Source organism: Chelon labrosus (assembly GCF_963514085.1).
Source record: "Chelon labrosus genome assembly, chromosome: 5".
In the NCBI taxonomy this organism is placed as follows: domain Eukaryota; kingdom Metazoa; phylum Chordata; class Actinopteri; order Mugiliformes; family Mugilidae; genus Chelon; species Chelon labrosus.
In genome coordinates, this window is record NC_140341.1 from 31,445,390 (window position 1) to 31,461,163 (window position 15,774).

At 40.1% G+C, this 15,774-nt stretch overlaps 1 protein-coding gene across 1 annotated transcript in view; it reads right to left on the reverse strand.

Annotated features, from left to right (window-relative positions):
• Window positions 1-15,774, reverse strand: part of spegb (striated muscle enriched protein kinase b) — an 86,835-nt gene that overhangs the window by 4,538 nt on the left and 66,523 nt on the right. The window contains exons 22-36 of the mRNA XM_084544065.1: window positions 10,371-10,571; window positions 10,109-10,166; window positions 9,937-10,014; window positions 9,578-9,750; window positions 9,466-9,492; window positions 8,722-8,874; window positions 8,386-8,428; window positions 8,178-8,246; window positions 5,350-8,077; window positions 5,092-5,241; window positions 4,351-4,467; window positions 1,932-2,099; window positions 1,685-1,807; window positions 1,354-1,518; window positions 360-1,137 (exon numbers count right to left, since the gene is read on the reverse strand). Coding sequence (XP_084400191.1) covers window positions 360-1,137; window positions 1,354-1,518; window positions 1,685-1,807; window positions 1,932-2,099; window positions 4,351-4,467; window positions 5,092-5,241; window positions 5,350-8,077; window positions 8,178-8,246; window positions 8,386-8,428; window positions 8,722-8,874; window positions 9,466-9,492; window positions 9,578-9,750; window positions 9,937-10,014; window positions 10,109-10,166; window positions 10,371-10,571 — 5,031 coding nt within the window. The remainder of the gene's footprint in view (window positions 1-359; window positions 1,138-1,353; window positions 1,519-1,684; window positions 1,808-1,931; window positions 2,100-4,350; window positions 4,468-5,091; window positions 5,242-5,349; window positions 8,078-8,177; window positions 8,247-8,385; window positions 8,429-8,721; window positions 8,875-9,465; window positions 9,493-9,577; window positions 9,751-9,936; window positions 10,015-10,108; window positions 10,167-10,370; window positions 10,572-15,774) is intronic.

Below are 15,774 nucleotides of genomic sequence, written 5' to 3' on the forward strand. Positions count from 1 at the left end.
GTTTATGTACAGCAACTAATACCCATGATATTATTGTCTGTGGTCAAAGGATAAGAAATTGAAGACGTCATGCGAACTTCATGCAATTTGAACTGCACTATTAAAAGATCAAATACTGTTAATGAATGTGCAACATTTAGACACATTCTATCCTTCAGAAGCTCACAGAACACATGCCATTTTCTAAAAAATATATATAAACCTTGCCTTCATCTATCTTTATTTCTAGTCGGTGTCACATTTTACCTGCATCATCTTCTTTTCAGACTTTGTAATTAGCACCAAAATTCACATTTCATTATATTTTGCTTGACTGACATATTGGCATATTATGCTGTAATTCTGCTCTGATTCGTTACCTTGCTTTCTCATCCATGAATGTATACGGTTTCTGTGGAACTCCCTGGCGCAGAGATCCCTCGCCAGGCTTGCCCAGTGGTGTACTGCGTCCTGAAGTTGTGACCCGTCCTGATTTGGTGACCCGTTCAGATGGGGTACTGCGGCTGTCGACTCCCTGCAATACTGGTGTCAGGCTCTGCACCACCACCACAGGTGGAGAAACGGTCACAGAAGTGACTGAAGGTGTACTGGTCGTCGGGGTAGAAGGACTTTGAGAAGGCGGAGTGACACAAGCGGTGGTGGCTGGCACGTACATTGGCACGGATGAAATAGGTTTCCCGATTATATGTGTAGGTGGTGCTACAGGAGAAGGTGGTTTGTTGGTTAGGGGAGTAGCTGCAGGTACAGGAGTCTGAGGTTTGGGTGGAACAATGGGTGGAGGCATTCGCTTTGTTTGGGGTGTGGTCACACTGACACTTAGGGTGCTCTTGGCTTTGGCTGGTGTGGCCTGGACAGCTGCAGTCTGAACAGAAACCTGTTCAATAGGGGATGTACTAATGGGCACAGTAACTGCTGGACGGCTGACATCAATCTGCACAGCAGGCTTAATGGTTAGTGGAGAGACAGATTTAGTCACGGATGGAGCAGGAACTGAAGTAGAAGGAGGGGCAGTGATAGACTTATTCGGGGCTGGTTTAATGGGAGGCACTTTCATGGATGACATCATTACCACAGAGGGAGGAGGAGTAGTTGCAGGAACAGTCTTGACCACCACAGTAGCACTAGATTTAGCTGGTTCTAATGAAAGACAAGGAGAGGGAGGATGCCCATCAAACATTTTCTCTAATGTATGAATACAATACATGCAACCACTCGTCTATTCAACAAATATTGTACCCATAAAAACATAACCTATAATGAGCTGAGCACAATAAAATACACACAAAATAAAATCTTTCACTACCACCTATGTTACTTAAAGATATTCCCATGTATATTTTGTACTGTACAAACCTGGGCCATCCAAGCTCACTACTTCTGACAAGTTGCTGTAAGGGCCCTGGCCAGCTTTGTTGACACAAGCCACTCTGAACATGAAGGAGCCCCCGGCAGGTAGGTCGGTCACATTGAAATAACAGTCTGCCACACCAGTGGCCACAATCAGCCAGTTGGTTTCCCCTGGGGACAGTGGTAGAGGCTGGGTGTAAATTATTTATTTCAGTAAAAGTAGCAGTAGCAGTAGCAGACACAGAAAAATAATCTTGTTGACATAATTTTCAGATTTGCATTGTAGACCGAAAGTATATAAATTTGGTTTAAACATTGAATCATTATTAACAAAGACCCTCTGCTCTCCTCTCCAGTGAGTAGGTACAAGGGGCCAAAGTGTCTGAGGGCCTCCACAACACCAGGGCTGTGTTGTTATACATCTGAGGAATCTCAGGGGTTCCAGGGCGATTGGGCAGGCCTGTAAAAATAAATTGCAAATTAATTACGAATTACTAGTTTGAAAAACTACTTTATCTAATCAGAAACACAACTCATACTGTTAAAACTGTGTTCACAAATTGCAATAAGGTCTCAGTTCTTACGAGCTAGTGATATTGTGCAAGAGCTGGACACAGAGGCCAGCGGGTTTGTAGCAACACATTCATAGACCCCTGCATCCTTTTTGGTGGTCTGCATGATCATCAGTAGCTGCCGGCCATCAGGGCAGGCAATCATATTCATCCTGGCATCAATCTCCAGGGATTTCTTATCTGAAGAAAGCATACATGCATAATAGCACCCTTTCATTATGAGATGTAAAGACGAAGATACTGAATATTTATAAGCAAGACATGTTAGCACACACAAAAAAAGCTCTGTTAATTAGGGGTCCATGCAACGACATTGGAGGATCCCTATTGTTTTTCTTCCGATTTTTATTAAGGGTCCATGCAAACGAAGTTGCAGGATACCTATTGTTTTTTATGGGTCCATGAAAACAAAGTTGCAGGATCCCTATTGTTTTTTTTCCCGATTTTTATTCTTCTTATATTGCTCCTTAATTTTCTGCGTACCTACCCAGGACAAAGGCAAGGGCGAAAGGCATCAAACCTGGTAACTGGGTAGAAGTCCGAGCATTCCACTTTGCCAGGGTGTCAATACTTATGGCTACAGGTAGGTGGCGCTATAATAAGCCACTTTACATTTTGGCTTATATCTTGAGAACCGTGTGCCCATTTCTGCCTGCCATTTTCCGCCATTTTGAAAAAATTGCACCTCAAAGCAAAATCAACTCCTCCTAGCCCGTATATCCAATTCTCACCAAACTTGGCATGTATCATTTATGGACAAAGATAATGAAAATTCTACAAAAGAACTTTAGCAGGGTTATTAATTACAAAGTTAACGGTTTATTAATTTTTACGGCGTGGCGCAGTATAACTCCAAAGCTTATATTTTGTGAAGTATATACCCAAACTTTATCAAACTTCACATCATTGATAATAACATGATTCTGAACGAGCACCCCAACTTTTGTGACCCTTGGTCTCCAGGAGGCGCTACAAAAGCAACATTTCAATATCTCAAAAACTGCAATAGCTAACTTCATGAAATTTGGCATACACAATCTGTAAAATATTGTCTACACGCCCATCAAGTTGCGTGACATTACGTCTACAGGGGGAGATACAGGTGACACGGACACATTTCATATGACTTTAAGGCCTATAACTTTTGAAGTATTCGCCCAATCCTTATGAAACTTAGCAACCATCATTATAACATGCTTGCATACAATCATGCCCAGTTTTGTGAAATTTGGGCTGTAGGGGGCGCTACAACAACTACATGTGTGTATCTCACAAACCACCACAGTAAACTGCTTGAAGTTTGACAATAATAATCTGTGGATGACTCCTTACAAGCCCACCAAGTTTTGTGCAATAAGGTCTACAGGGGGCGCTACTGGTGACTTATGCCTCTGCGTCTCGCTCAGGGACAACTTCGCCACAACATGGACCCCTGTATGATCGCTTGCAACCGTCTTCTGATTTTAGGGGTCCATGCAAACGAAGTTGCAGGATCCCTTTTGTTTTTCTTCCAATTTTTATTAGGGGTCCATGCAACGACGTTGCAGGATTTTGATTATACCCAAACTTAATCAAACGTCATGTCATTGATAATAATATGAGTCTGTACAAGCACCCCAACTTTTGTGACCCTTGGTCTCTAGGGGGCGCTACAAAACAAATTCAATATCTCAAAAACTACAATAGCTCACTTCATGAAATGTGGCATACACAATCTGTAAAATACTGTCTACACGCCCATCAAGTTGGGTGACATTACGTCTACAGGGGGCGCTATAGGTGACATGCAAACATATTACTTTAGGCCTATAACTTTTGAAGTATTCACCCAATCCTTATGAAACAGCCATCATTGTAATATGCTTGCGTACAATCATGCCAAGTTTCGTGAAATTCGGGCTGTAGGGGGTGCTACAACGACTACATGTTTATATCTCACAAGCCACCACAGTAAACGCATACAAGCCCACCAAATTTCGTTGCGTCCGACCCGCCTGACTGTCATTCACTTGTCAGCCAAAGGATTCCTCCTCAGACACTTTGCCTCCTTTCAGGCCGTGTCCGACCCACTTATGCCTCTGCGTCCCACTCGGGGACGACTTCACCACAGCATGGACCCCTTTATGATTGCTTCCGATCATCTAGTTTGTATTAATATTGTGTGAAATTATTAAAGAATGTGACACATATAATATACCTATTGGTTTCTAGAGTAATAAAGATTCTCATTATTCTTATCTTCAGCATAAACACTGTATTGCAAATTTTGCACTGTATAAAACCTCTGCTGGCTCATTTTATGTTTGTCTGCATCAAGAAGACATTCGGCACTTCAACAAATAATTATTTAAATAATTTCAAATAGCAGGTAAAGTGATTGTGATCAACCATCTGTGATATCCTGTCTGAGTAAACATTAGCGATCCATTACCTTTCATCCAGGTGATATGTGGGTGGGGGCTTCCTGCTGGCAGACAGCTAAGTGTCACTGGATCCCCTTCTAGCAGGACATGATCTCTCAGCTTGATATGGAACACTGGTGGGAAATCTGGTAGTCAAAGAATTCGGACCAATTAAATTGCATCTATGCTATATTATGATGGATCAGTCCTAAATTTAGAATTTACTGTAGCCAGTGATGGTTAAGGCTACAGTTACTGAAACCATAGGTACAATTTATGGGCTAGTTCTGAGTGCTATTGCTGTGTAGAGGTATAGCCTATAATACAAGGAAAGCCATAAATGGCTTGGTTATCCGTATAGAATACAATATTTAAGAAAGTTAATTTAAAGCAATAATTTGACATTTCATGAAAAATGCTTTCTGTGTGTTTGAAGAGAAGATCAATACCATGTTTCATACTTAAACAAATAATCTACTTGAACTAAATTAAATTAAACTTAAAATTAACAGAGTAAACACCACCTGTAGATCTCGTCAGTGGACACTTTATATCTAATAATTTAATCTAAGAAAGAAAATGTAAAACTATCACATTGTGAATATGTTTGGTCTGAGACTATTTCTTGGTCTGTTGGCTGACTGATACAAGAGTTGTCTACTTATCTAACTAAGAAAGGAATTAAACTCCACAAATGTTATTCTTTTAAGCAATCATTACCTGAATTTTATCACTTACAATCTTTCAAGCTAGACTCTAGTGTAACATACCTGAGGCCAGTTTGGAGTATTGTCGTGAACGTAAGGAACTGTTTTCTCTGGAGATTGCAGATGGTATGTCAGGCTGGGAAACAGTTTTATCTCGCCTCCCTCTAGTCAGACCCCATCGATCCCAACGAGATCTGCGTTCGCCCTCTACTCCTTTGCAAGAAAAAAATCAGTTTCATTAATCATCTTGCTTTTAAAAAAGTGCAACTGATAGTTCTGTGGTCAAATATAGAGTCAACAAGAAAAGATTCTGCTCCATACCCTTTGATGTGTCAGATTTCAGGCTAGACATGGAGTCTAGAGACTCTGATGATGCGCCATTATTAGCTTGAGATGCCAGCGGGTTCTGATGGATACTGGGAACCTTCATAGCACGACTCTCTGATGTTGAACGACGAAGCATAGAAAGAATGGGTGTTCTTTTTTGTTCCTTTTCCTCTGATGCTCTCCTTTCCTCTGAGTAGCTGCGAATTCTTGTGGAGATCCCAGCCACAGTTGATTCAATCTTCCTGCGCATAGCCAATACTGGAGATTCATTAGGTTTCTTAAGCTCCTTTTCATTATATTCCACTGATTTATCACCTCCGACATCCATTTGCATCATCCCTGCTTCTTTCTTTTCCTGAGAACCTCTTAGACCAAGAGTCCAAGAAAGACGGCGTCTAGCAACAGAATCTTCTTCTTTTGTCATTTCGTCATTGTGCTCCGTTGATGGAGATCTCTTCAAACGCATAGAGAGCCTTCTCATAAAGCCTCGGTCCTTTTGAGCTTCACGAAGGTCCTGGACTGACTTTGATTTCTCCTCTAGTCTCCTTGGCACTAATTCCAATGGTGTACCCACTGGCCTTGGTCTGTATATCTCTTCACCTGTCTCTGTAGAGTCAGATGAAGTAGCTTGTGATTTATCCTCACTCTTTGACCGTGAAAGAAATTTAAGACTTCTTGAGAGGGAAGATTCACGTTTTTTAAAGCGGGCCTCAAAGACCTCTTCAGAGCTAATGTCCTTTAAGTCAGCTTCTGCTGAGAGCTCTTGTTGGGATGGTGAATGTGTGATAGTCTTTGGTGGACTGGGTTCTTTTGTGATCATTTCTGGCGATGCTACCCTGGAGTATACAGCAGGGTGCTCAGTGGTTGACATGATGACTAGTTTTGGTGGACTGGGTAAATCAGAGGATATACTGGCAGGTAAATATGTGCCATTTGATACTGAGGGTGATGAAGTGTCCGGAAGAACCACAGGTATTGAGTATCCTAAGGGTGGGTCATTAACAAGGTGAAGTGAAGGGACCATAATGGTCTGCATAATACTGGCATATGCCGAAGTCCTTCCATCTGGAAGAACAGCTCGAGTGGGAAGCAGGGGTGTAACCAATGATGAGACAACATTTCCTGGGGAATGGGAATACGCTTGTGTTGGTCTCACCATAACTGAGCTTGTGTTCATGGTCATCTCAGAAGATTTCACAGGGATATTTACTTCCTCCCTTACACTTTCCTCAGTAACTTCAGAATTTGATTCAACAACACTGTCTACTCTTTCCTCTTCTCTCACAATCTCTTTCTTATCTTGCTTATTTTCTCCCTCTTCTTCCACTTCCATTTTCTCATCTAGTTTAGAGCTTTGGACCATAAGAGGAGGTATAGCAATTCTCTGGCTCATAAACTCTGATTCAATATTTGGTTCTTCTGAAATACTCATGTCCTTCTCTGAGAAACCACTTGTGCTTGATCTCTCATCAAAATTACTATCTGTAGTCAGCCCATCCATCTTTTCATTTATATTCTCTTCAGGCTTTGTGTCCTTCTCCATTAATGATTCCTCACTCTCTGTTTTGGTTGAACTCTCAAGCATAACAGACTCTGGAGTTTGTGGTTTTGGCGAAGGTTCCCTGGGAGTCACTGGACGAGAGTCTAGCTTAATTTGCTCTGTTAGGGCTGACATAGATATGGCCTCCTTCAGTCTTCTGTCCTCTACCTGTGCCAAGGGAATCTCCAGAGGAGCTCCAGACCGGCGGTGTAAAGGTATGGGTTCCGGATCCCCCTGACTGAAAGAAGTACTTTTGCGCAACACTTTAGGTTTGGGAACTTCATCCCTTGGGAAATCACTGGATACAGCTCTAGTTAGAGCTGGAGGTGGTCCGAGACGAGAGGTACGAGAGTAGCGGTCAGAGGATATTGCACGTTTTTCATCTCCCATTCCTAATGTTTCCAACAGAGGTCCTCTCAGTCCACTCATCTTGTTGTCCACGGAGGCACCACGAAGCAACCGATGTCTCATCAGCTCAAGTTTATGAGCATAGTCTTCTTGACTCAGTTTGGCAGCTCCTGGGCTGGTACTTCTCTTTGGTAGTTCCATGGAGACAGCTTTTTTAAGAACTCTTCTGCCATCCTCTTGGTTTACTTCTCCGGCACCTTCTTCTGGTGTAATCCGAAGCAGCAATGCACTGTCTGCTGAGCAGCCACGTCTTAGCTCGCCTCTTCGTTGTCCACCTTCTGGTTTGTCACACTCCATGCTTAAACCCTTCCTCAGTGGTTTTCTAGAGAGCTCTGACTTTTGTTTCAAGTCAGCAGGTGATTCTTCATCTGAGGAACCTCTGTCATTGTCTTGGGATAACTTTTTATTAAGGCGGCCTTTACCTGCTACTTCAAGTCCTTCTTTATCCATTTTATTGGGGTCATACTCCATTTCTATTTCCTGGGCCTCAAAATGGGACCCAGACCATTTACTTGTTCCATTCTGTTTCCCTGCTTCATCCTCATTGGTCTGAATGTCATTCAGTGATATCCTTGATCCAGAGAATTCCATGTTAAGTGGCATTGGAATAAAAGGCAGTTCATCAATGTCTTCATCAGAATCAGAGGATGATGACAAAGGTAAACCCTCCATAAGGTGCCTGGGAACTGCAATGGAGATATGGCTGGACGAATCATTCAGCAACTCGGGTATGGACCTCATCACCATTTTTGATTTATAGCTGATTAGAGAACGCTAAAAAGGATGAAATGTGACACAGTAAGCTCCAAGTTGGGATGATTTCACAATGCATTCTGTGTGTAGGGAACACTGTAAGAAATAAAAACATCATTACCTGCCATTTTCTGCGAGATAGAAATTTCTTTAATGCTTCTGTACTTATGGCCTTCCCATTGCTTAATGTCTGTGCAATAAGTAGACATTGAATTTAAAAGAAAAAAATAATGAACAGCATGTTCCTCATTGTCATCAAATGGAACTCATTACAGAAAGAAGTTATGGGTGATTAACACAAAGCAATACATGACAAGGCTTTGCCTTACTTTGAACCAGGGGTGTCTGAGACATTCCTGAGTATCAGGTCTCCTAAAAGATAATTATGGAATATTTCAGTTTTATAGTTTTCTGGATATGTATGTGTTCCACTATCTAACATAATTAACAGTGCATGTGAAATGCAGACAAGATATATAAATTGCAATACATGGATTAAAATTATTCCTGATGAGCAAATCATTAACATACAGTACATGTAAGTGACTTTAAGTGACTTTTGCTTCTGATTCAGCAGTTAGTAATGTAACCGACAATTATGGAAAGAAATGTTAATGTTACACAAAAATCATCAAGACAAATAGTAGTTCAATAGTGTTACTCACAGCCTGTCTGCTACCAGTAACTTTATGATGAACCCTTTAGCCTCTCTGCAAAGATCAGCAAACATGCTCTCCTCAAAGGCCACATTATAGTTCCTGATGTTCAGTACGGAGGTACGGTCATTCTCCCCAGCAAATGGAGAAACACCTGTCAGACTGATCACAGAAACAAACTGTTACATTTAATGTGGAACGCACAGGTTGTCCTGAACAGCTAAACTCACCAAAAAGTGACAAGGACATTTAGTACTCTGAAATATGGATTACACAGAAATTGGAAAGACATTTCATTACAGTAGACGCTAATCTGATGATGATGCTGTAACTAGATATAAGGAGTTAATTCCTTCATTATTTACCTCAGTGCCATGTGCCAGTGGACAACAGTAACCACAATTTAACTCCTACACAAATAGATTATTTTGGTGATGGCCCTGCAGCATCACTTAATACTCTAACTCTAAACTTAGTTGCCCCTCTGAAAAAGAAGGTCACGAATCGTAGGAGGCTAGCTCCCTGGTATAATTCACAGTTCTGCAGTTCAAAGCAAGCAGTCCAAAAGCTGGAAAGAATTCGGCATTCCACTAATTCTGAAGAAGCTCACATAGCCTGGAACGATAGTTTAACAGCCTATAAAAAAGCTCTCCGTAATATTAGAACAGCATATTATTTGTTGTCATAAATAAAATTGAATTGAGTTGAATTTAAATAAATGTAATAACAAAGAAAATAAATTATTTTACTCACCACAGATATGCAATAACTCCAACTGGCCTATATAAAATCAAGTAAAGTAGAGAATTAGAAAAAGCAAATTGTAAGACAAAACAAATGAACATGAAAGAAATTTCATAGATACCATATGTCCGTCGCTTTTGAAACAGGGGTCTGATTGACAATTTCTGGTGCAACAAATTCTGGTGTGCCATATTTGCAGTATTGAGCCTCATCAGGTGTAATATCCACTGCGTTGCCAAAGTCACAGATTCGAATTTGATCAGCATGTGCGTTTGCCATGAGGATGTTGTCAGGCTGATGAAAGAATGAGAAAACAATATTCATGTTCTCCTTTCAGAATAAATGTTATATCATCATTTGCAAAAAGTAAAAGCAAAAACAGTTCCAGCTCAATTTGTTTAACATGCGTTGTAGTATGACCCCTTCATACCCACAGAAGATGATGAAAGAGATGCAGAATAAGGATCTATGATTATCTACCTTGATGTCCAGGTGTATGATGTTTAGATGATGAAGGTAGTCAATTCCCTCAAGCAGTTGTCTTATACATGAACGAACCTAATGAACACAAAATAGTATTAAATGACATAATACATTTGAATATTGAACTTAAAACAATACTGAAATGTGTAGTTGTGAACACAAGACTTACATCAGACTCCATTACTGAAGATTTCCTAGTAAATCTGTCAAGCAGCTCCTCGTGGCAACTTTTAAGATTCATTAAGGCTTTTTTATAAAAATGTGAAATAATTGATACACATTTAATACTTCACTGGATAACTGAACATTCTTAGAAAAGTAAACAAAAATGTTTATTATTTCTAACATTTTATCATATTTAGATCTCTTCTCTCTTGCTTCCTAATGCTAATTGTGTATTCTACATTTAACATATATAATAATAAGGACACATTTCAGTGATGATGATGACGGCATTCTTCTTTTCGAAGGCATCATGAAAGTAAAGGACTCTTTCATGGTCTAGCTTGGAAAGCATTTTCATCTCTGTCAGAGCAGATGCCTTCTTCTTGGCCCGTGTGGAGATAAACTTTCCAGCATACTCTTTTTTGTCTGCTTTCTCTGTCACATGTTTCACGTAAGAAAATGCACCTCTAGAGAAGAAAACACAAGAAGAAATAATAATGTCAACCCTAGTCCTCTCTTATGTCCAGAATAATTTAAATTATTATAAGATTGCAGTATTCAATGGTTTTCAACAATTATAGTCAGGTCCATAAATATTGGGACATCAACACAATTCTAATCTTTTTGGCTCTATACACCACCACAATGGATTTGAAATGAAACGAACAAGATGTGCTTTAACTGCAGACTTTCAGCTTAAATTTGAGGGTATTTACATCCAAATCAGGTGAACGGTGTAGGAATTACAACAGTTTGTATATGTGCCTCCCACTTTTTAAGGGACCAAAAGTAATGGGACAATTGGCTGCTCAGCTGTTCCATGGCGTGTGTTATTCCCTCATTATCCCATTTACAAGGAGCAGAAAAAAGGTCTATAGTTCATTTGAAGTGTGCTATTTGCATTTGGAATCTGTTGCTGTCAACTCTCAATATGAGATCCAAAGAGCTGTCACTATCAGTGAAGCAAGCCATCATTAGGCTGAAAAATCAAAAAGAAAAGAAAGAACGCGTTTACATTGGACCAAACAAAAACTACATAAAATATTCCCCGAAATTGAACCCTCATGTGACAGATGCGGACTCGAACCAGCATCAATTGGCCATATGTTTTGGAGTTGCCCAAGGATATTGAACTACTGGAATAATTTTTTTCAGACTTTGTCAAAGATTTTACACAGACCAATAAAGGTAGACCCTCATGTGGCAACTCTAGGAATTATTGACTCGACTATAGTTAAAAACAGCGCTGAGCATAATTTGATATCTTTTGTCAGCCTGCTGGCACGTAGATTAATATTACTCAATTGGGAACAAAAAAATGGCTCCAACTCACGCAAATCTTATGGCAGATGTTATGAAATACTTGGAGCTAGAAAAAATAAGATTTTCATTGAAAAAAGAGGAAGGGAAATTCTACAGGATCTGGCAACCATTCATAGATAATTTCAACCGTAACGCACAGTCGGCTGGCAAGGTTTAGAAGGGCGCTTCGACCCTCGGTTTGGGAAAGAGGATTTAGAGCATCCAAATTGGTTAATTCAATTATTTTCAATTTTGATTAATTAATTAATTTGTTTTTAAGATGTTGTTATATTATATTTTGGTTGTTTAGAGGTGTGAACATAATTATTTGGAAGGATGTATAATTACAAATGAAACTGAATTATTACTATTAGTATTATTTATTTTATTTTATTTTATTTTAGTATTACTATTATTTTTATTTTTTTTTACCTACCCCCTTGTCTTGTGTATTAGCAAGAGTGTACGTATGTGTGGTTTTTGTATGACTGTCAGTAGTGTTTAAAATGTCAGAAAATTAATAATGAGAGTTAAAAAAAAATAAAAAGAAAGAACGCACTGGTGAGCTCAGCAACACCAAAAGACCCGGAAGACCACGGAAAACAACTGTGGTGGATGACCGAAGAATTCTTTCCCTGGTGAAGAAAATACCCTTCACAATAGATTATTTTGTTGATGGCACTGCAGCATCGCTTAGTTCAACTTTAAACTTAGTTGCTCCTCTGAAAAAGAAGGTCATAAATAGGAGGAGGCTAGCTCCATGGTATAATTCACAGTTGCGCTGTTTAAAACAGGCAGTCCGAAAGCTAGAAAGAATTTGGCATTCCACTAATTCTGAAGAAGCTCGCATAGCCTGGAAAGATAGTTTAACAACTTATAAAAAAGCTCTCAGTAGTATTAGAACAGCATATTATTCATCATTAATAGAAGAAAACAAGAACAACCCCAGATTTCTTTTCAGCACTGTAGCCAGGCTGACAAAGAGCCACAGCTCTGTTGAGCCATCTATTCCTTTAGCCCTCAGTAGTAATGACTTCATGAGCTTCTTTACTAATAAAATTGTCAGTATTAGAGAAAATATTCAAGGCATCCTTCCAACAGCTGTTAAAGATGCAAGTACAGCGACATTAGAAACTTTTGTAAGACCTTATCAGTATCTGGAATCCTTCTCCCCAGTAGATCTTCTTGAGCTCTCTTCAACAATTACAGCATCTAAACCATCAACCTGTCTTCTAGATCCAATCCCAACTAAATTGCTCAAAGAAGTTTTTCCATTAATTAACACCTCCATATTGAACCAGATAAATTTATCTTTATTAACAGGATATGTGCCTCAGTCTTTTAAGATTGCTGTAATTAAGCCCTTACTCAAGAAAGCCACTCTAGATCCAGATGTTTTAGCCAACTATAGACCAATCTCCAACCTTCCTTTTATTTCCAAAATTCTAGAAAAAGTTGTTGCTAATCAGTTGTGTGACCACTTAAACAAGAATGGTCTGTTTGAAGAGTTTCAGTCAGGTTTTAGAGTTCATCATAGTACAGAAACAGCTTTGGTTAAAGTTACCAATGATCTCCTCATGGCTTCAGACAGTGGACTTGTCTCTATACTTGTTCTGCTAGATCTTAGTGCTGCATTTGACACTATTGATCATAATATTTTACTACAGAGACTTGAAAGTGAGGTCAAGATTAAAGGAACTGCATTAGACTGGTTTGAATCCTATCTATCTGACAGATTCCAGTTTGTTCATGTCAATAATGATTCCTCTACTTATACAAAAGTAAGTTATGGAGTTCCTCAGGGTTCTGTGCTAGGACCAATACTCTTCACGTTATACATGTTGCCATTAGGCAAGATTATTAGAAAACATGGCATAAACTTTCATTGCTATGCAGACGACACCCAGCTATATTTATCTATGAAACCAGATGAAACTAATCAGTTGGTTAAACTCCAAGCATGCCTTAAAGACATAAAGGCTTGGATGACCTGTAATTTCCTACTCTTAAACTCAGACAAAACAGAAGTTATTGTATTCGGTCCTAAGCATCTCAGAGATTCATTATCTAATCACGTGGTGTCTTTGGATGGCATTACCTTGGCCTCCAGTACTACTGTAAAAAATCTTGGTGTTATATTTGATGAGGATATGTCCTTTAAATGTCACATAAAGCAAGTGACCAGGACTGCCTTCTTTCACCTGCGTAATATCGTCAAAATTAGGAACATCCTGTCTCAGAGTGATGCTGAAAAACTAGTTCATGCATTTGTGTCGTCCAGACTGGATTATTGTAATTCATTACTGTCTGGCTGTCCAAATAGCTCTTTAAAAAGCCTCCAGTTGATTCAAAATGCCGCAGCAAGAGCATTGACAGGAATTAGCAAGAGAGATCATATTACTCCAGTTTTAGCTTCTCTTCACTGGCTCCCTTTAAAGTCTAGAATAGAATTTAAAATCCTCCTCCTTACATACAAGGCCCTTAAAGGCCTAGCGCCATCGTATCTTAAAGACCTTATTGTACCATATCATCCCAGCAGATCACTTCGGTCTGAAAGTGCAGGCCTACTTGTGGTTCCTAGAATTTCAAAAAGTAGAATGGGAGGTAGAGCTTTCAGCTATCAGGCTCCTCTCCTGTGGAACCAGCTCCCAGTTTGGGTTCGGGAGGCAGACACTCTCTCTATTTTTAAGGTCAGGCTTAAGACTTTCCTTTTTGATCAGGCTTATAGTTAGGGCTGGACTAAACCATCCCTTAGTTATGCTGCTATAGGCCTAGGCTGCTGGGGGACGATGCACCAAACACATGTCCTCCTTCTTTCTTCTCTCTCCTCTCTCGCATCCTCCACTTTCTTTTCTCTGGCACAGAGCTCTTGCCCTCTAATTTCCTATCTACTACTAGCCATACAATTCTGTGCTATTACTATGTAGAATGTTTACTGCTGTGTGTGTCCCACCCCCCTTCCCCCCTCTTCCCCCCTCCTCCCCCCTCTTCTTGTGAGTATCTCTGGCCTGGAGTTGTGTGTTTCCTGTGGAGCTCTATACTACATCTGTTGTCGTGGTCTCATCAGCCTGCCCAGTCTTCATGGAATCCTGCAGTTATCCACTCCTACCTGAATGAACAATTCTCCAACCTGCCTATAATTCCTTTTACATTTTCAAACTGTCATGTAACATCATCAGTTTGTATCATAAGATTCCACATGTACACTTTAGTCAGATATGTGTATCAATGACAGATGTATGTTTATCTTGCTGTTCTCTTCTCTTCTCTCTTTGCTGTTCTCTTCTCTCTTTCTTCTGTCTGTACCCGGCTGGCCTTAGGCAGATGGGTCCCTCCATATGAGCTGGGTTCTGCTCGAGGTTTCTTCCTGTTAAAAGGGAGTTTTTCCTTGCCACCGTTGCCTTCAGGCTTGCTCTGGGGGTTTCAGGCCGGGTTTTTGTAAAGCGTCTTGAGACGATTTGTATTGTTATTGACGCTATATAAATAAAATTGAATTGAATTGAACTGAACAGTTGGCCAGATCAAGAACACTCTCCAGGAGGTAGATGTATGTGTGTCAAAGTCAACAATCAAGAGAAGAATTCACCAGAGTGAATACAGAGGGTTCACCACAAGATGTAGACCATTGGTGAGCCTCAAAAACAGGAAGGCCAGATTAGAGTTTGAGAAACAACATCTAAAAAAGCCTTCACATTTCTGGAACAGCATTATATGGACAGATGAGACAAAGATCAACTTGTACCAGAGTGACAGGAAGAGAAGAGTATGGAGAAGGAAAGGAACTGCTCATGATCCAAAGCATACCACCTCATCAGTGAAGCATGGTGGTGGTAGTGTCATGGCGTGGGCGTGTATGGCTGCCAATGGAACTGGTTCCCTTGTATTTATTGAAGATGTGACTGCTGACAAAAGCAGCAGGATGAATTCTGAAGTGTTTCAGGCAATATTATCTGCTCATATTCAGCCAAATGCTTCAGAACACATTGGACGGCACTTCACAGTGCAGATGGACAATGACCCAGCGCATACTGCGAAAGCAACCAAAGAGTTTTTTAAGGCAAAGAAGTGGAATGTTATGCAATGGCCAAGTCAATCACCCGACCTGAATCCAATTGAGCATGCATTTCACTTGCTCAAGACAAAACTGAAGGGAAAATGCCCCAAGAACAAGCAGGAACTGAAGACAGTTGCAGTAGAGTCCTGGCAGAGCATCACCAGGGATGAAACCCAGCGTCTGGTGATGTCTATGCGTTCCAGACTTCAGGCTGTAATTGACTGCAAAGGCTTGCAACTAAGTATGAAAAAGTGAAAGTTTGATTTATGATTGTTAATTTGTCCCATTACTTTTGGTCCCTTAAAAAGTGAAAG